The sequence below is a fragment of the Chrysochloris asiatica genome, unplaced genomic scaffold, assembly GCF_000296735.1.
Source record: "Chrysochloris asiatica unplaced genomic scaffold, ChrAsi1.0 scaffold00039, whole genome shotgun sequence".
NCBI lineage: Eukaryota > Metazoa > Chordata > Mammalia > Afrosoricida > Chrysochloridae > Chrysochloris > Chrysochloris asiatica.
The window spans coordinates 584,309-605,260 of NW_006408557.1; the positions used below are offsets into that span (position 1 = coordinate 584,309).

At 35.8% G+C, this 20,952-nt stretch overlaps 1 protein-coding gene across 2 annotated transcripts; it reads right to left on the bottom strand.

The window, feature by feature from the left end:
* Positions 1 to 2,623: 2,623 nt before the first annotated feature.
* On the bottom strand, positions 2,624 to 16,820 carry FLRT3 (fibronectin leucine rich transmembrane protein 3). 2 transcript variants are annotated; one of them, XM_006860621.1, is made up of 3 exons: positions 16,558 to 16,820; positions 8,241 to 8,435; positions 2,624 to 6,185 (listed from the first exon to the last, which is right to left on the bottom strand). In XM_006860621.1, exon 3 carries the CDS (start codon positions 6,131 to 6,133, stop codon positions 4,184 to 4,186), a length of 1,950 nt encoding a protein of 649 aa, XP_006860683.1. In that variant the 5' UTR covers positions 6,134 to 6,185; positions 8,241 to 8,435; positions 16,558 to 16,820; the 3' UTR covers positions 2,624 to 4,183. The 2 variants fall into 2 exon arrangements, with proteins under 2 accessions (XP_006860683.1, XP_006860682.1); XM_006860620.1 differs by lacking the exon at positions 8,241 to 8,435 and having other exon boundaries at positions 4,053 to 6,185.
* Between the last annotated feature and the right edge of the window lie 4,132 nt (positions 16,821 to 20,952).

Here is a 20,952-nt window from a genome sequence, read left to right on the forward strand (position 1 = left end):
TAAATAAATAAATAAATAAATAAATAAATATATATATACATACATACATACATACATACATACATACATACATACATACATACAGAGAGAATGTGCGCACCAAGTACTGGATTACATATTATAAGCTCGGTGGTTCAATTCCACCAGCTGCTCCATGGAATCCCTATAGAGGGTCACACTGAGTTGGAATCAACTCAGTGAAACTTAACAAGTTGTTGTTGTTAAGTGCGGTCGAGTTGGTTCTGACTCATGGTGACCATTTATAGGATTTCTGAGGAGTGGCTGGTGAGTTGAGGGTATAACAAGATACTTAAGGGTATGTGTATATATATCTGGTAGCATAGTGGTTACGAATTGGGCTGCGAACTGCAAGGTCAGCAGTTCGAAACTACTAGCTGTTCCGCAGGAGAAAGATGAGGCTTTCTGCTCTCGTAAAGATTTACAGTCTCGGAAACCCTGTACAGGGTCGCTATGAGTCAGAATTGACTCCATGGCACACAACAACAACAAATATATATATATAGACAGAGAGAGAGAGAAGCATTGTGTGTGTGTATATATACACTGCACCACACTAGGGCTCCCACATATGTAAGTATATAGTTAACCCTGAACAGTTCGGGGGTTCAATGTGTTGACCTCCGCACACTCAAAAATCTGAGTATGACTTTGACACTCCCAGATCATTAGTATTAATAGCATACTGTTGACCTGACTGAAGCCTTATTGATAACATCAATAGATAACTTATTCCATCTGTTACATGTATTATATACTGCACCCACATAAAAGCTGTATTTTCTGACAAAGTAAAACTGCTCCATACAGTTTTACAAGGCTACTTAGAATTGACTTACTGGCAAAGGATTTGGTTTTGGAAATTAGATAAGAAGATATTTCCAAAAGATTAATCATGCCTGCTGGCCTACCTGCAGCAATGGATTCTTAAATTCTTAAATTTTGAAATAGTGGGCAACTTCAGCTGCAGATTTCTGTCTGTAGTATATACCAAAAATGCATTTCAGCTTGTTCTTATACTGTTGGGACTTTTTTTTTGCTTCTTGGGAGCATTGTCAGCATCAATAGCAGCACTGTAGGCTAAAGGTATTGTACTAACCATGATGCAAAATGTGTAACCTGAGAGAGATTGCTTTTTACTGTGATCTGAAATATACTGGAGAGACGAGTTGATGCCATGTAAACGATCACCATTACATGGTGTTGTAAAACACAAAAATCCATGTAGAAGTGGAGCAGTGCAGTTCAAACCTCTGTTGTTCACGAGTCAACTGTATATACAGCCTCATCTTTCTCCCACAGAACAGCTGGTAGGATTTAACCACCACTTTGCGATTAGCAGTCCTGTGCTTATCCTGAAGTGCCACCAGGGTTCTCTCTCTCATATATGTATGTATGTATGTACATTAAGCACACACATACATATATGAAAGGTTTTCAGAAAGTTCATGGAAAACTTAAGTAAAAAAATAAAATACTTTTTTGAAATCTCCTTGTATAGTTCCTCACAAAAACATTTGGATTTCATAGCAAGCCTAGATAAAGAATAAACTTTTACTTCTGTGTTTTTGGTGGTAGATTTATCCCATGTAAGGATAATCAAAAGCATGTGGATGAACAAATCTAATTGTGTGTGTGTGTGCTCAAGAAAAGTCTACTAATTGGAAAATGTTGTTGTTAAGTGCCTTTGAGTCGATTCCTACTCATAGCAACTCCATGTAGGGTGTCCGAGGAGCAGCTGGTGGGTTTGAACCACCCACCCTGTGGTTCACAGTCCAGCAATATAATTTCTTGGCGTATCGCATTGTATAAAGTCACAGTTTGGTAAGCAATTGATGAAATCATCCAACTCTTTCTCTGACCTCTGATAGAAACACAGCTGAAGTGTTCTAAATTTCTAAAAGCAAAGTCCAAACTTCCTTCAGAAAACATCCCTTAAATTTAGTAGTAATCAATTTGTCTTAATGTTATTTTTAGGAAACAGCGCTCCATAAAAGAAAGTCAAAAAGAGAAAGTGTTGATAAACAATTTGAAGATGGCACATGAACCATAAATGAAGTTTTATAGTCAGTTGTAGGTATCACTTTCTCGGTAGAGTTGTATAGCAATGTCATTGAACAAACCTCCGAGGAGACATGGCTAACATATTTCGTAGAATACAATTTTCATGCATATCATCTCTTTTATTCCTCACAACAATCTTGTGAGGTGGGTCATTTTAATCCCCCCATTTTACAGATATACTAAACTAATTTAATCCCCAAATGTTACAGATACACTAAACTAAGGGGGTTGTTAGGTGGTTTGTTTTTACGTACATTTCTAGTAAGTAGTAGATCTGAGATTCCAAATCCTCTGAGGACAACTCAAAGTACCCCACAGATATTTTTTCAATGTTAGCTTTTCAAAGATCACCTTACAAAATTTTAGTCAGGACCATGGCAACACATATAAGGAAGAATCATGAAGCCACTTATTAAGTTTTTTCTCTATAGACTTAATAATTGAAATTTAAGTACTCCAGAGAAACGTTTTAGAAAAATTAATTTATGCATGAAACACAGAACTCTTGGAAGTAAATGATAGTCAACCTCAAAATATTGCTATTTTTTATTTGTATCCAACTTTTATTTTTATGCCTAGAAAAATACATGGGGTGTTTAGGACTAATGTGCTGGGAAGTTTGCTACTTTAGTGATAGTAACATAATCCCGAAAAAGCAAGCACAATTTTTCTGTACTTTTTTTTTTTTTTTTGAAGTTTTATTCAGCAATAAGACCATAATTTTTCATAGTTAAGGAAGTATGAAAAATTTATCGAGTTTTAAAAGCTGAATACATGTAGCATTGGATCAAGGCACATACAAGACTGGCCAAAGGGCGTACAATGCACTTTGGTTTTTTGTTGGAAAAAAATATATATATATATTATGGCAACAGAAAAGTGATGTGGTTTTTAAACAATTAATAGCTCACAATTCAGTTGGAAGCCTGAAAGAAATGTTACATTTCAAGTTCATTATGTATTATTTGGGAACCTGTGACAGTAATGGGCTGTATTCTTGATCATGTGAAAATAAATAGAAAATTTATGTACAATGTGGAAACATTTCACATATACCAGATCTACATTTGATTGCTAGTATTTTTTTTTTTTTTTTTAATTCTCACCTATTTCAAGTACAAGTTTCTCTGGATGTTCAAGAAAATTGTTCATGGTTACACAACCTTTTTAATATGTATAACTCTCCTTTTTGATATCCTCTATGAAAAAAATCATTGTATACACTAGTGATGATGTATTTAGGACGCATTTTTTAAAACTCAGACGGTAACAGTAAAACCCAAATGCATTTCTGGTATTTGTGTTCATTACACTATGCAAGTCAAGGTGTTTAGTTTTCCTAAGTATACATTTTTTCTGTTGAACTTGGAAGCACACTTAAATTATTGTTTTTGTGAAGTCCGTTATTCTCAGAGCTTTGTTAACAAGGGTCCTAACAGACTTCACATTCTTTTATGCCAGCTGGTATATAGTCAGCTCAGAAGCTATGCTTACTTTTTAAAGATATTTAATTTGCCTAGAGCAAAAAGAGATAGGCCGCAAGTTAGCGATTGCCCATTACTTCACAGAGTTTGATTTCTTGAATACCATTGGGATAATACAATTTTATCATTATTTCATAACTTTGAAATTCAATTTTTCTCATTCAGCTGTTTTATTGTTTTGTGTTTTTACATTTCATTAATACCAAAGTGAAAAATGGCCTGTGCTTATACTACAAGGATCTCAGTGAATGCAGTCCTGATTGTTCAACACAGCAAGAAAATTCACTTTCACAGTCAACAAGTCATCTTACTCAGTAGAACACAAAAGTAAATAGTTTGTAACTTCAATATTTGCAAGGAAAATACAGTACAAATTACTAAAAAATACTAAAATATAGAATTGTTTTCAGGCCTCTCCACTACTACAATCGCAGCAGTAACCTGAAATTTGAAACTTTTAATAAAAAGTTCTTAAATATAAATTAGATGGCAAATGTACAGTACATTGCTTTTTTTCAGTCTCTTTTACCAGTGTTTTGCAGTGTTTGCAGGGATCTTACCATCACCTCCCTCAGGTTTATAAAAACTAAAACACAGTCTGCTGTGAGTCTTCAGCATCATGAGTGTGAGTGGTCTGAATCTGGAATACCACTGTCTCTGTAGCTTCGGTTACTACTGCTTTCACTGTGATTGTTTTTGTAGAGGTTCATTCCATTAGGAGGAAATATGGTGTGTATTACAAACTCCTCCTTTGAGATTGGTTCATTGCTTATTGGTAGCATCTGAAATGAAGTCTCCCTGATTTCCAGGATAGAGTTGTCTTTCTTAGTGCCGGCTTCCGCATAGTCATCTTTTCTCCTTCTCCCTTTACTGTATGCACAGTTCCTTGAGAAAAGTGATCCATTCCTATGAACATACCAGCACACTAAAGCAAGTAAGGCAATGGTCACCAGAGCCACTGCCCCACCAATGATGGCAGCCAAAGGTAAATTGGGGTTTTTGTAAGGTTCTTTCTCTTGTTCTCGATTGAGGGTGGTCGTAGGGTTATACATTCGAAGGGGAGCAGTTTCGGTCTCAATACAAACAGGAGTTTCATCAAATAGATAGAGATTACTGGTTTCCATGGGAACCATGCATACTCGATAGGGTGAATCAGGCTCCAGGGCTGTGATCAAGTATTCACTGCGATCCCCTGTTACTATTGTCTCTGTTATAGATCCAAATGCTGGACTGTGACCCAGTTTGAGCCAACTGAGTCTTAAAGCAGTCATGGGTAGGACAAGTTTCCAAGAGATATGAACTGTCTCAGAGGTGACAGATTTCACAGTAATTGTAATTGTTTTTCTTGCTGGACTCCCTGTGGTTCGCTGATCCTTAGTGAGCTTGGGGTTCTTAACATCTGGCTGTTTGGTCACTGGTGCCGGCCACTGTCCTTGAGCAGGATAACCTGTGTTGGGTATTACCGTGATTATTTGAATGGTGCTTACAGCCCCACTGTCCTTGCAATCAAAGAGTTCCGCATTAAGGTCCTTGATAGCCATCCCCCGGACTTTTTCTGGGGCTTGGCACATGAGCCCACGCACGTTGACCTTCACAGGTAGTGATTGTAACCAGTCACGTACCCATTTCATTTTGCACCCACAATACCAGGGATTGTTGCGAAGAATCAGTTGGGTTATATTGTCCAAATCATCAAAGATGCCCTGAGGTAAATTACTTAGGTTATTATTGGACATATCAAGTCGATACAGCTGTCTTAGATAAGAAAACGCCTTCGGGGGCACCCGATTGATGTGATTATCTTGAAGATAAAGCTTCCTCAGGTTTGTGCCTGGAAGGTTTACTGGTGCAGCAGTCAGGGAATTTCGCACTAGTGACAATTCTGTTAAGTTGACAAGGTTGAAGAAAACTCTGTCACCTAATCCATGGTTGTTTAACAAGTTTCCATCTAAAACCAAGCGTTTTAGGCTAGTAAGACCTTGAAGAGATGGGGATGAGATAGTGGATATACGATTATCATCCAAGCGTAGCTCTTCTATAGTCCTGGGTAAACCCCAGGGGATTGTGCTGAGGTGGTTCCGGGACAGGAAAAGTAGCCGAAGATAGTTGCTGTTTCGGAATGCCCCCTCTTCAATACTAACTGCAGAGACAGAGTTATCATCTAAATGCAATTCTTCCAGGTATGGAATTTTTGAAAGTGAATCATAAGTGATAGTCCTTATGTTATTTTCTTGCAAATGTAATTCTTTTACGTACTTTGGAAGATTGGTAGGAAATTCATCTAAACTGTTGTGGTATAGGTATATTCTTTCTACTTTCTGCAAGTTTTTCAAATCTGAGGGAATCCCAGCATTATTTATTTGGTTGTTCTGAAGGTAGAGAGTTGTAGCATCCTCTGGTATTCCAGTTGGGATGGATGTCAGAAAGCGATCATTGCAGTATATGAAACCTGCATCACAGCGACACACAGACGGACATGATTTAGCCATGACTGACAGAGGTGCCATCTGAAGGAACAGCCCAATTTTAGTCCCCATGAGGAAAATGCTCCAGGCTGGACTGATCATGGTCAGCAGTGTTGAGTTCTTTATATAAGGTAGCTTCTGTTACTTCAGACCTCTAAAATGGGACAAATGAAAAACAGACAGAAAACAATTAGGCTAGCAGACTGGAAGCAGTGTTTCAAACAGCCATGGGAACTAAAAACATCAATAATCACTTTTAAATATTTTAGATTTTAAACAATTTTTGGCTGCATAGGGTGTACTGCTGACTAACAATGAACATAATCCTATAATCTCATTACTGCAAATGTTTCTACTATATAAATTAAGTATCATGTCCAGAACTCATTGGATTGTGAAATGTTTAATATAAAGTTTTGTTGAGATTTCCAAAGCATTTTCATTATATGTTACATCAGTTTTGTAGCCAGTTACTGGCCAAACTAATCAAACTTCTTTTTATTTTCTTAATACTCAACATGAATTTGCACTCATAGGAATATGATTTGTTACATTTAAAGATAATAATTATACTGTTCTTAGAAACTACATTTTTATGTTTACCTTTTGTTAGGTAAAAGACAACACAGCTAAAGAAATATGTAATAGACAATACAGATAAAGAAATATGTAATAATAATCAATTTTCTTACTCGTTATTCAAGAATAGTGACAATACTGCTTGAGATTCTGAATCCCAGTAAAGTCAGTCATCTGCATGAGTTATTAGTTTTATTTCTTTTGATTATTAATATTAAACAACTTCAAAAATGTATTTCTATAGAGAACATTAGAAGGAATCTATTTTTTATCTACTGTAGCTAATATAATCTAAGTGAAAACTTGCAGTTGATGCTGAAATAGTCCTTCTTTTTCTGTTTACACACATACACACATGGTATATATATGGAACTCTGGTAGCATAGTGGTTACGAGCTGGGCTGCTAACTTCAAGGTCAGCAGTTCAAAACTAATGGCCGTTCCACAGGAGAAAGATGAAGCTCTCTGCTCCCATAAAGATGTACAGCCTCGGAAACCCTATGCAGGGTCACTATGAGTTGGTATCACCATCACCACCATATATATGGACTTGGAATCCTGGTGTGGTGCTGTAGGATAAGCACTGGGATGCTAACCACAGGGTCAGTGGTTCAAATAACCAGCTGCTCCTTGGAAATGCTTACAGGGTTGCTATGAGTCAGAATGAACTTGATGGCACTTAACAACAACAACAACAACACACACACACATATATATACTCATACTGCATGGCTTAAAAGCTTTATCCATAAATTTTTCATATTTTAGCTCATACCATATTTTCACAATTACAGGTTCTAAGCTAGAATGTGATTCAGTTTTCTCCATGGCTTGAGAATGATAGATTTATAATGTTCTGTTGTGTAATATGGAGTCCTGGTGTGGTGCTGTGGGTTAGTGTGCCAGACAGCATAGCTGTTTGAACTGTAGGACACATGGAAACCCTATACAGGGTCACTATCAGACCGAGCCCACTCGATGGCACTTAAAAACAACAACAACACTGTGTAATATCTTTTTTGTGCTTTTAGGTATTAATTAATCTTTATAGTTTCAGCCATGGAAATAAAATACTTTAATATATTTCCTACCTTTTCGAACGATGTAGTAAATTTTGCGTGGGTGAAAATCCAGTGCGAATATATTATTTTCCTGGTGAGGGGCTGGGACTTATACACTCTTGTTTATTCCTTGGAAGAAATGTTCTTCACTGTGTTTCAGTAATCTTATGCCGCACACACCTCCAGATCAGGCTCACTGTTGACAATGAACATTCCAGCTGCAGTTCAGCATGGTGGGCAAGCTCATTAAAGTGGGGGCCAGAAACAATTCAGCTTCCCGTTACTATGTAGGACACATGGCTTCCTAATTTTTTTTTTTTTTTTTTTTCTCCTTTCTGATAGAGTTTTTGGATGTAGCTTAATTCCCTTAGTGGAAATTGCCCTCTTTGAAATTCTTATTGGATCTTCTGTGCGATATGGTCAGAGATAGTAACTTCAGATCCTCATGAAGAAAGTCATTCATGATGCTAAGATCTGTATAGTAATACGTTACCCCTGCCTACCTTTATTCCCATCCAGGATTATCCAGGTAAAAACTTTGTAGAAGCTACATTCTGAGGTATGATTACCTGTTGTGAAATAGCTATTTCCAGCTTTTGCTTCTTGCTGCTTTCTTAGAATTCTTAGTGCAGTCACGTTATGCAAGAACAGGTATTCTTTTTAACAGGTAAAGACAATTCAGTTCAGATATTCTTCATGAAAAAAAGCATACTAGATTTCCTTAATAGTTCTCTTCTTTTATATGGACAGAGTTTGAGAATCTCCTGTGAAAGTAAAAGGTTTTAGTAAACTATTAATAATGAACTTGAATATACTATAGAAATTTCCCAGCAATTTAATTTCAATTCTTTTTATAACTGGCACATGTTTCATCAGAGTTGTTGGTGGAAAAGGATAGGTTGACCTTTGTTTTTATGTTTCCCATTTTACTATATAAATGCAGTAGGAGTCAGAGTTGGGATTGTCACCAAACAGATCATTTGTTTTATTTATTGTCAGGGTCACTTAGAATTAAACAAAAAAGCAAAACTTCATTCAAGAGGCAGCTCTTCAACAGCTTTCAAATTCAGATCATCCTTAAAACTTTACTGTAAATTCTAGATATAAAATGATAAAATGCTTAAAAAGAAAAGGGAACATGTGCATGTCAAATAAGTAAGGAAATACATGGCAATATTTTTTATTGAAATGCTGCCATGGTAGCTGTTAGACATTTATGAATGTAGTTTTACAAAGTCATGCATACAGCAATTTAAAGGGTTGAAAAGAGTTAGCTTCAGAAGCATTTCTCTCGATTTTCTCAGTGCCCTGTCTGATTCTGACAGATAGCCTCATTTCTCCCAATTGCAAAAGATGGATACCATCACCTTCCTCCTTAGAGGTTTTCCTGGGAACTAACTGGACAAAAGGTAACATAGACATTCAAGTGATCATTAGTTTTTCAGGAGACTACTGTTTGCATTTTCTTTTAGCCAAGTGAATTTAAGTTATCTGTATTTGGAATGTTGTTGTTAGGTGCTGTCGAGTCGATTCTGACTCATAGCGACCCTGTATAGGGTTTCTGATGAGCAGCTAGTGGGTTTGAACTGTTGACCTTGTGGCTCAAAGTCCAGTGTTGATCCTACAGTGCTACACCAGGAGTCCTGCCTGTAATAATTATTAGGAAACATCAAAACTTTATAAGGCATTTCTCTCTACGTTCAAACAGGAACACTCCAATTTCTAATAGAATATTTTTCATTTCTGAAAGAAGAATTAATGACTTGACTAAAGAGCTCAGTTATTTTCATGATGATTGTTTTGGCCATCATGTCATACACATGAAGACTGTTCCGTGGGTTGGGAGAGGTAGACAGGATCAGCATCTGTTATTTAGGGTCACCCACTCAGGTGCTTTCTGTCACAGGGAACATTTGGGTATCAGGAAATATTTGATTCTGAAATTAAGGACTAAAGTAGTTACAATTTGCTTCTCCCCTAGTAATTACTTTGCATCCAACATGGATAGCATCTGTTCCAGAATTCAAACATTCTACTGAAAGTATATGTTATACAAGGCCAAAATTTGTGTTTTGGGGTCCTTTGAAAATTCAGTTTCTTCTAGATTCCTACTAGATATCAATGCTGCCTTGGACTTATGCTAACTACATTGATGAAACTTTTAAAAAAGAGATACTTATTATTTTGGCAACTTAAAACAAAAATAACAGTTAACAGATGGATAAAGTAGTCTCTAATGAATAGTGCAAAGTACCCACAGAGGAAGGTTTAAATAATATATTGTTTAACATGAAGTTTTAATGTTATGCCTGTAGTACTTTCTTCATTTTTGTTGAATTTCAATAGTATATTTCTTGAAAACTGCCTTTTCAGTGTGTGAAACTGGAAAACCAAACTGTTTGAAATTATATTTACAAAAAAACTTTTTAATGCACCTGCAATAAATATTTTCTAAGGTTGAAAATTAATATGTATATATATATAAAACAATATGGTTAAGCATAGAAAATAATTACTTTTTAAAAATTGCCTTAGACACTAACTTAAAACCATTATGGAATTAACAACTGAGAACCTGCTTAAAATGCTACTAATAGTAAAGCATATCTCAGATTCCAGGAATTCCCATAAGGTAGGACATACTCTAAAACTAAGATGATGAATTTGCTGAATTGGGATTTAAATTTGTTGATTATTCCCTGAGTCAGATCTAACTAAATGTGGGCAAGGTGATTATCAAAATCATAACCAGAGAGAAAATAGAGCTGTCTCTTAGCTTGTATTTGAACTATAAATATTTTACTAAATTTGGCTCTATGAATATGTATTGATTTTTACATTTTTAACTCAAATAAAGGAAAAAATGTCTACATTGGTGTGAAAAGATAATAATTTTATTCTTCCAGTTTTACATTTGTGAAACTACCTCCTCTGCTGTTTGATATGCAAACTCACATTTGCTATTAATACAACAGTGGCGATATTGTGGGATTAACAGGATGCCTTAAAACTAATTAAGTTCTTGGGAAATGTAAATCTCTTCTCCCAAAATTACATGAAAATAAAAGGCCAGAAATATAAAAATAGTTTTCTTTGTAGAGGTTACTGTTTCAGGAATGACTATATAGCACCCCTCATAGGCCCTACCCACTTTCTTAAGCTCAGAACAGTTCAATGTATGTATGCTTCATTTGTTTTATATATTCTTCTTCTTCCCTTTTATAGTTGAAACAATAGTGCAAAAATTTTTTGTTTGGCATATTGGAAGTTATATTGATCTGTCCATGGAAAATAAGCGGTCCTGCCCCCCTTCTTAGAATTCCCCCTCTCTAAGCCGGCTCTCTACAATCACGAATATAGAGACATTTGCTTGTGATTGATGTAAAGAAAAATGACCCCCACTGGTATAGACACTGTGCCCAGGTTTCCACAACGTCAGATTCAGAGCCTTTATATCTGCATGGGCTTGAAAGAAGCCATTACTTCTGAACAAGAAAGAATCTATCTTCTTTAAGAAAAAATATTGTCTATGGGGGAAGCATAAATGGAGTCCTGATTATTTAATGGATAGTTAAGCGTTTTTTATTAGAATTATTACTTAAGTATATAGTATTTAAAGCTGTAGCAAAAGGAAGAAAAACATAATCACCTTTCAGTTGAATTGAAAATTTTATAGGGACCATTCTATTAATCCTTTTCTAAAAATATTTTTGGATACATTTATAATGCAATCATCAAGTCTTTGATAAGTCTCCAATTTATTTCCATAGTTTAAGAAAATGTATAAAATATAGTATGCTGTCATTTTGACATATTTTAGGAAAACCAATTTAACTTGAGAAACTGTGTCTGAATGGCAAAGTGGTATTTAAGTAAAAATCAAAAAACTGAGGCCATCTATATATTTATATGATTATCTGTTACTACAATAATTTGGAAGTAAGAATGGTTGAGATGAGCTGGTATTTGTCATGTTTTAACACTATCACTTAGATTAAGATAAAGTTAAATTCCAATTTTCTAAATCCTTTCATTGCTATTGTGTGATTTAAATTAATTTTTATTTGGCTTGTTTGAGCATCACTAATTTTTTTGTTCTTGAATTTGGATTTTGATATTTTTAGTATATTTTTAATGATTTGCCTCACATGGTTTCTTAATGCTAGTAACTATTTAAAATGTTAAATCTAAAAGCAGAATGGAATGTAGAACTTTTAATGCATGTTAATTAATTATTTAAATAAAATATTTGGATAAAAAAACAGATGCTTAATCAAATTTTCCAAGTTTGTAAATATTTCTAGGTAAATTTGAACTCATGCAAACATAGTTTTAGATTATTGGGAAAGTAATTTATTTATTAAGGCATAAATTGCTGCCAGAAAACTCAACAAAATGATCAACCTGTGAACGCTAAATCATTGCAAAAAAAAAAAAAAAAATGGCATTTGAAACAAACTTCATATATGGTTAAACTAAAAAACTGGAGTATATCAGGCGAGTTGATAATGACAGCAAAATGCTTTCTAAGCAGCCTGTCTGGTAGTTAAATTTTCCACGATCATCAGATTTCAGGAAAGTTCCAATTCTTTTGTTAAATGCCAGGCAAGCAGAAGGACCTCTAGCTCTCCTCTTGAGAGTCATGAAGTCTGAAGGGTTTGCTGAGAGGCAGAGAAGCAAGTGTGGTTGCTCAGACTTGGTTTTATGCAGGATTTTCTAGCCAGTAGAAGGTTTTGTTTCATTTATGGAAAAGAGAATAAAAGTTCCAAGGCAAAGGACTTTTACTTTCTCTGTTTATGTTACCAGTTTTTTTTTTTTTTCCCCCCCAATAGGTTTATGATAAATGAATACAATTCGGCTTCATTTATTTTGGCTTGTAAAGTTAAATCAAGCATCCTTAGAACAAAAAGGCAAACTGGGATGTTATCTTTCATTATAGTGAATGTTGTTTTCTTTCATCTCATTAAAGCCAGACTTGTAAAAATGAACAAGATATTAATTTAAGAGATGGTGGAGTTGATGACTAGAGAGCAGGTTTTGGGGGACGGGGGGGACTTTAAGTTTGTGCTGTCGTGTAACATCATGCTTACTTTTGTTAAATCACATTTTCCCAATGTAAGCCTGAAATCCCTTTTTTTTTTTTTTAATATTTTAATTCAATTTAGTTGATGTCATTTAAATTTCTGATATTAAGTTTCCATGTAATAGTTCATGTCTACTGTTTGCCAAGAAATGTGCTAGTTGGTGAGAACATCTTACAATCATGAAACACATTGCTCTTTCATGTCACAGTAGGGTATTATTGATTTAAACCAGTTGAAAAAATGAACAACACAAAAACTGATCAATCCATACTTCAGTGGCACATTTCAAAAATGATGTTTAACGAAATGTGGTCTTCAGGCTTTCTTTTCTAAGTTGCCAAGGTAACTTGTGCACAGGTAACATGAAATACTAACGAACAAAAGCTGTCATTGTCTCATCAAGTGAGAACAATTTCTTTCTCATCTTATATAAGCCCACTAATACCTGGAGAGAAATTTTAATGTATTCCTAGGAAAGTGATGATACATATGCAAAACCAATGAAATTTAGCTATTGCTTAAATTATATTTCATTTGTTCCTCCTTAGAATCTGTTTGGTCTGAGTTTTTGTCAGTAGTCAGTGGACAAATTACAATCTTGAAAACTGCTCTATAAAACATACAATACTAAATGGCTTTCAAAACTGTTTATTTTTAGTGTGATGTTTAAGTAAACTTCTGAAACTGAAAAATGATTTCTGAAGTATACAAACCTATTTTGGTTCTCAAGAAGAAAAAGGTTTTCTTTTCTTACTGCAGACATTTACAAACAATCTCTTTGTTAAAAACTGATTTGTTATTAACTTTTTAGTAAATTTTTGAAATTGTGGAATTTTAGGAATAGGCAAAAGACATTTTTTTTTTTTTTTATGTTCCAAAGAGAAAATTCAGTTTTGAGGATTAATATTGCTGAGAAATTCACTGTAGAGTTTTTGCCCACTGGGGGGTGGTACAGTCTACCAGAAAGCTGTTTTCAGGAGCAGCAAATCAGATGTTGGCTGCTGCTGGCCAGTTTTTCTTTGGTTTAATTACAACAAAGCCTCCCGTTGAGAAGAACAGTGAAGGCCTCTGGGGCAAAAGGTGGAAGCGGGGGAGGGTTGAGTGGTGGGGAGGAAGGGTAGTGAGGGAAGAGGGAGGGAAAAAATTTCAGATTTTGAAAAATTCACCTAAATGATTCCCCTTGTTGACTTCATTTATGGCTGTCTGTAATTGACTTAAAATTATGTATAATGCTTTAATAAAGTGGTTTGAATACTATTTTAAGATATTTTATAAGTATGTCTAAGTTAACTCTGGATCTTATAATTCCACACATTCTTTGTTATATTGCTCACCACTTAAAAGGAGGGGGATGGAATTAGGATCAACTGAAATGGTAACTCTAAACCAAGTATTGTTTAAATGACCAGATTGACATATTTGAATATTTAATATTCACATTAACATTGGCATAAAGGAACAGACAGCAAGAAAGATGAAACTTTTATTTTCAACCATTAAGACCTGGATTTTGCTATTGATCTTTGTAGAGTTTTAAATTGTTCAAATTAAACCAGATAGAGGAGGAAGCTTTAGAATATGTGGCCAAGAAAAGCACAGACAAATCTCTCTGCTGTGCACGTGCATGTTTAAAGTTGATAATTGTATTTTTCATCTGGAGAGATGGAGTGTTCATTAGAGTCTTGTGTCCCTAGGCAGGAGATGCTAAGCATAATTGGAGTTTCTATTTCATTGGGCAATATAGTCTAGAGAAGAAACTGGGGTAAAGATAATTAATAGCTTGCTAACAAAGTCTGACAGCCACAAGATTTCAACCAAATTTATTTCACACCGCTTCATTTAGCTCTGAAAAAGTTTTGATAGAATTGGAGGCTCCTTAATTAACACTTGAAAGCAAAAGAAACATACCTTCGATTTTGCTGCCACATTCAGTTATGACAAATTTTTTTTTTTTTTTTCTGTTTGTAAAATCTTTATTTGCTGCCCAATTAAGTATTTCACAACTGTTAATGTTTAGGAAATGTATAATTGGGTATTTTGATCCTAACCATAATTGATTTTTTTAAAATGGGGCTGGGAGAGAAATGAAAACCTCAGTTAATAACTGATAGGTAGTTATCCAGGAACACAATATTCTTGGGTTCGTTATGTTTATTCATTCACCATTTTCTTTGCTGATTCTTGGACTTAAATGTGTTTTGGTATATTTATCTGTGATTTCACTAGTTAAATAAATGCAATTACAACTTTGTTAACCCTGTTTTTTCAGGCTACTAAATATATGTATCTGTGTGTGTGTGTGTGTGTGTATTTTTTGCAAACTAATTGGCATATCTTCAAATTAATCTCCTATAGATTAAAACCTGGTAGGTTATTATTAATATTTTATGTAGTAGACATGTTAATATTGTGATACTTGTAAAAGATTTAAAAATTTTTTTGTTCATGTCAAAAGAGATGTTTATCAGTCTGCCACTTTGGGGTAGACATAAGAGATTCTCCCTGAAAACAGACAAATTCATTCTTTATGTTGTTCAGGATGATCTTTATGCAGTTAGGGGCAAATCAAAGGCATTGCTACAGTTTAAGCACTTTTCTAGTGGCTTTATTCATATTTTTTTCCCTACTAATAACATACATGTGCGTTTTAAAACAGATTTACTAAGAAATTTTAAAAATCGCTACTTGTTAAAATCATTAAGAAAAATCTGATTTCATAATGACAGTATCAAGTTTTGTTTTGTTTTCCAATTCAAATAAAACAAATTCAAAACCAACCCCACAGATTTCGAGAAAATACAGGCCTGTTGCACTTTTTTTGCCAACCATTTTGTCTCAGACCCCATTCACTGGGAAATATTTTTGAGATGATACATTCAACTACTTTTTGAAAGCTCATTTTTTCCAATTCAAAAATTTCCCTCAAATAAATTGCAAGTGAATGGACACTCTGCATATCCTACTTGATGAGGGCTCTACTCGTTTATTTATATTCTCCCCTGCAACCCCTAAATCACTGCATACATCAGGCATAGCTTCTAGGCTGAGCTTTGTTAGTTTTTCTGAGTAGACTTTGCCAATTACTATGCTAGTCACATACTACACTGGCCCAAGCAATGGATTTTGGCGTTTTACTGGAGAGGGAATATGGTTTGGAAGAGAGCCCCCACCCCCACCCCTGGGTTAAATTCACTAGTTGAGATTTGCAAGCCTGAAATGTTTGAAGCAATTCAGGCAGGATAGCAGTGCAAGCTTTAAAATCTAGGTGTAGCTGTTAATCCTTTACAGAGGCACGCAAGTCTCTGGGAGTAAGTAGCTCAGCTAGCTGTGAGCAAGATGTATGCTTTTCATATACTGCGTACTCATGGGCTGAGGGATTATTGATTTTCTTTCACAGTTGTAAAAACAGCAAGTGGTGATCATACCACACATACAGCACACACACCTTTCACTTTGCTATCTGTGAAAAATCTGCCTGGTAGGTTCTAACCTTTAACATTAAACTTTCCAACGTGTTTCTTTTAAAACATGAAGTTCTTTTTCAAATGGTAGCTACGCAAGACAGAAAATAGCTTTTTTTCTCTTTTTTTAAAATAAAATATTTTAAGAAAGTTCTTGTGTTTGGATATATAATCAAATTTTTCATTTCGCTCGCTTGCACGCACATATATATTGCTTGTATTGGTGACAGAGCAAACGTTCCTATTTTTATGTCTCATGCTAGCAAGTCCTATCATTCTAGAAAAGTAACCGAGCAAAGTTTCTGGGACAATCAAAAGGTAAAACATGGAAAAACACTTACCAGGAAGACGAGAAATAGCAATCCTATATATACTGCCGCTATAGCTGTAATTCCACTGACTGGGATCTGAAGTAAAAGCCCTCCCCCCTCTCCCAAGCTCCGCATCCAGTCCACACAAAGCCAACAGCAGCTGCAGGCTGAGCTTGTCCTGCTTCGGATGACTCCTACACTGAGAAGTGAGAGCGAGAGAGCATTCCAGTTTACTGCACACAGCCCACCTCCAATTCTGAAGTTAAAGCTTCACCTCGCAGTGGTTGAAGAAGGGGGTGATGTCATAGATGGGCAGGACTAAGGCAAGCTCTTGTTCAGTGAGGTAACTGGATAATCAAACAGATGAGCTTTGCAAACGCTAGAGGGAGAGAGAGAAGTCGAAATGAGGCGCTCAGTCTGCCAAAACTAAGATGCCCTTTGGTTTGTAAAACAGCCCTTTGGAATTTCGACATTTTCTAAAGTTTACTACAACAAAGTAATGATAGCATGCTTATTAAAAAAAAAAAAAAATACAAGCAGGTTCGAAAGATATTTATAAGATTCGAATAGAAAAAAAAAAACAACAAAAACCCAAGTTCCTTTTATTTTTAAGCCAACTGCATTCAAAAGAAGTTAATTAAAACCAGATTATTATCATTAGTGACTGGTTACAATAATGCTGCAAATGTGGAAGATGAAAAGCTGGTAATCCCACTTTGCATACTTAATTTGATAAGTGAATATAAAACGGTTTCAAATAAACGATTTATTTAGAGGAAGGGGAGGTAGAAAGCTGTGAGATGTTATGTTTCGTACTCTTCCACTATTTACCCACCTTTCAGCACAGTGGACACCATGGAGTCCATATATAAAGAGCCTCTCAAAAGAGAAGTTGTAGAAAGAAATTAAATAGAATAACTTTCCTTTCTCATATTTTGCTGCTGTTCAGAGCATGGGTTCGGATTTAAACATCCTAATAAGAAAAGAATCCGTGTTTTTGCTTGAATTAGAATGGTTTTGTTTAAATTTAGGTACATTAATAAACTTTGGACAATTTCAAGATCAGAAGATTGTAAATTGCTGTGATTCATTAACAGAATTGTAGGTTTTGATTTTCAGTTTTTCTTTTCATAGACTGTGGTTTCTGCTATTTGGTCAGTGGTGTCTTTGGATCCTTAAATTTTCCACTAAGGAAGTGCATTTAATTCTTAAATATTTGGGGGAAGAACCAGAGAAAATACTTTTCTTTAATATTTACCTGGAGGGCAATTTCCTTAAACTAGTATTTCTACTGCATAATTCTGAGAAGTTCAAAGCTTTCCCCTTTGTCCTGTTTCTGATGGAGGCCAGCTAATTGTCTTTCCCAGGAGTATTTGATTATGGTCTTCTCATTAACTTCATTTAGTTTATCTGTTTACATGCTTTTTTGACAACAGTTTGACCTTCTGAGTTCTTCCTCAAGAATGGGTGATAGCAGTGTAGAAGGTGAATACTTGTTAAGGGATGTATTGACCCCTATTGTTCTATGATTGCACTTTTGCTGGTCTCAAAGGACAGACTCACTAAATCCAGGAGTTCTAAAATTCTAATGTCTATTGAAAAGCCAGCTTCTTAGAAATGTTAGGTACAACAAAGTTAAACTGAGATGCAGCTGCTGGATTTTATAGAGAGAAGGGAGGTGGGGATAACAGATAATCCCTCAGTAAAGGATGGATTCTTTTTTGTTACTGCAAAACAAACACATGGATTAAATTATTTTATGAAATAATTGGAGAAGCATATATTTGCAAAGGAAATTTTTGCTTTGCCACATTCCTGTGGGTTTATATCCATATTTAATCAGTTTTGTCTCCATTTAGGCAGGCCTTAAAGTGAAAAGAAAGATAAATGGGTAATTTTGGTCTTAGATAACTAATAGAAAATATACTGGCCTGAAAGAAGTTTGGAGGTTTCCATTTCCCATCCTGCCATTCATTACACAACATCACATTACCAACATTGGGCTTTGGTTTCATCAAGGCAGCAGGAATTTACTGAATGCCAATTGTGAAAATGTGATTTATACTAAAGGTACTGACCTTGAGGAAAACGCCTAAGAGAGCCCTCCCATCTTCCTGCATGCTCCAACCCTGTCCAAAATTAAACTCTTTTCCCGCCTCCATCTTTGTCGTTGCCTGCTCTTATTAGTTGACTGAAATTCTGCCACTTGGAGGTTAACTTACAGTAATTTCTTGAAAAGGTCTGTGGAAAAACAGCATTATTTTAATTCAATTTGTCCATGGACTTTTTTGAAACCCCTCTCAAATTTGCCCCTTTTCAAAATGCAGCCACCTCTGGAAACTTGAAGAATTACCACCGATTACTTCAGATTGCTCTCCTCCTTTGTACCTAAGGAAGATTGATGCTGATGGTGGTTACATGCTTCGGAGTCAATTCTGACTCATAGCGACCCTGCATTGGGTTTCCGAGGTGGTGAATCTTTATGGGAGCAGAAAGCCTCATCATTGCTCCTGTGCAGTGGCTGGTAGTTTCGAACTGCTGACCTTGAGGTTAGCAGCCCCCCCACACACACACACATAACCAGTACGCTACCAGAGCTTCCTTGGTGGTGGTGGTTGTGTGCCATGGAGTCGATTCTGACTCATAGTGACCCTGCACAGGGTTTCCGAGGCTGTAAATCTTTGCAGGAGCAGAAAGCCTCATCTTTCTCCTGTGGAACGGCTGGTTGTTTCGAACTGCTGACTTGCGGCTCGCAGCCTGATTCATAACTGCTACACTACCAGAGCTTCCTTAGCTACTATAAATGGATGACCATCCTGGTTGGAAGAGCCCTAGTAGTGCACTGATTAAGCGTTCAGCTGCTAACCCAAAGGTTGGCAGTTATAACCCACCAGCTCCTCCATAGGAGAAAGAGGGCTCAATCTGCTTCTTTAAAGACTGTTGTTGTTAAGTGTTTTCAACTTGGTTCCAACACATAGCTAGGGTTTCTGTGTAGGGTTTTCAAGGAGCAACTGGTGGGTTTGAACCATCAGTCTTGTGGTTAACAGTCTAGTGCTTATCCTACAGCACCACACCATGACTCCTCCATAAAGCTTACAATCTTGGCACATTTTCACTCTGTCCCTTAGAGTCAGTATGAGTCCGAATCCTCTGAACAGTAGTGAGTTTGGTTTGGGGTTGGTCCTGTTTGGACATAAAGGAGGCAGGTGGTTTTTAGCATGAAGTCCTTTGGGTTACAGTAGGAGGAGAGGGACAGAATTTCATACCTGAGTGGACTCTAGTGAACGTTCGAACTAATATAGTCTAATGTTTGATGTGGGCTTCAGAATCAAACATACTTGAGCTCCATTTTGTCTTTGGCACATGACTATAGACAAATGACGTAATCTTTCAGAGTTTAATAGCTCACTGACTGATTCATACTAAGTGCTCAATAGATGGTAGCTGCCATTATTACGATGAAAATGAAAGGACATTAAGATGCAGAGGAAGAGTACACAGAGAAGTGGAGGGCCAGTGACAGACTTTTAGCACGTCTCAAATTTTCCCTTTGAAGTAGCTCTGTTGCAAATTATGATGGGGGAGGAGGTGAGTGGGAGATTTTTATGGGGGTTTTTTCCTGCTCTCATGGACTTAATACCTAGTTGAGTTCTAATAGATATCCTGTGTGCTTTTGTGTTGTTTTATTTTGTGGCCTACCCTGTGAATCTTACACTATACATGAGAAAACACCTTTGAAATTGTAATTAGCTAGTTTTGCTATTAACACAAATAGCATATCTCATTTTCAAAACTCTAAGACTGTTTAAATTTGTATTTTCCAATTTTGTGAGAAGATATGATATGCTCCATGAGACTACAGAAGGATATTCACTTGTGCTTTCTTCATGAGTCAAAAACATTCAACTGTGTGGATCATAACAAACTATGGATAACATTGTGCAGAATAGGGATTCCAGAACACACAATTGCGCTCATGAAGAACCTGTATGTAGACCAAAAAACAGTCATTTGAGTAGAACAAGGGGAAACTGAATGATTTGAAATCAGGAAAGGTGTAGACTAGCATTGTATCCTTTCCCCATTCTTACTCAATCTGTATGCTAAGCAAATAATCGGTGAAACTGGATTATATAAAGAAGAAGTTATCAAAAATTCATTTTGCTTGAATCCACAATCAGTGCTCCTGGAAGCAGAAGTCAAAAAATCCAATGACAAACTGTATTAGGCAAATCTGCTGCAAAAGTATTAAAAAGCAAAGATGATATCACTTTAAGGACTAAGGTGTACCTGACCCAAGCTATGATATTTTTCAATCAATGAAAAACTAAATAGTGAGTAAGAAAGCTGGAAAATAATCAATATATTTAAATTATGGTGTTGGCAAAGAATATTGAAAATACCATGGACAAATAAATAGAACAA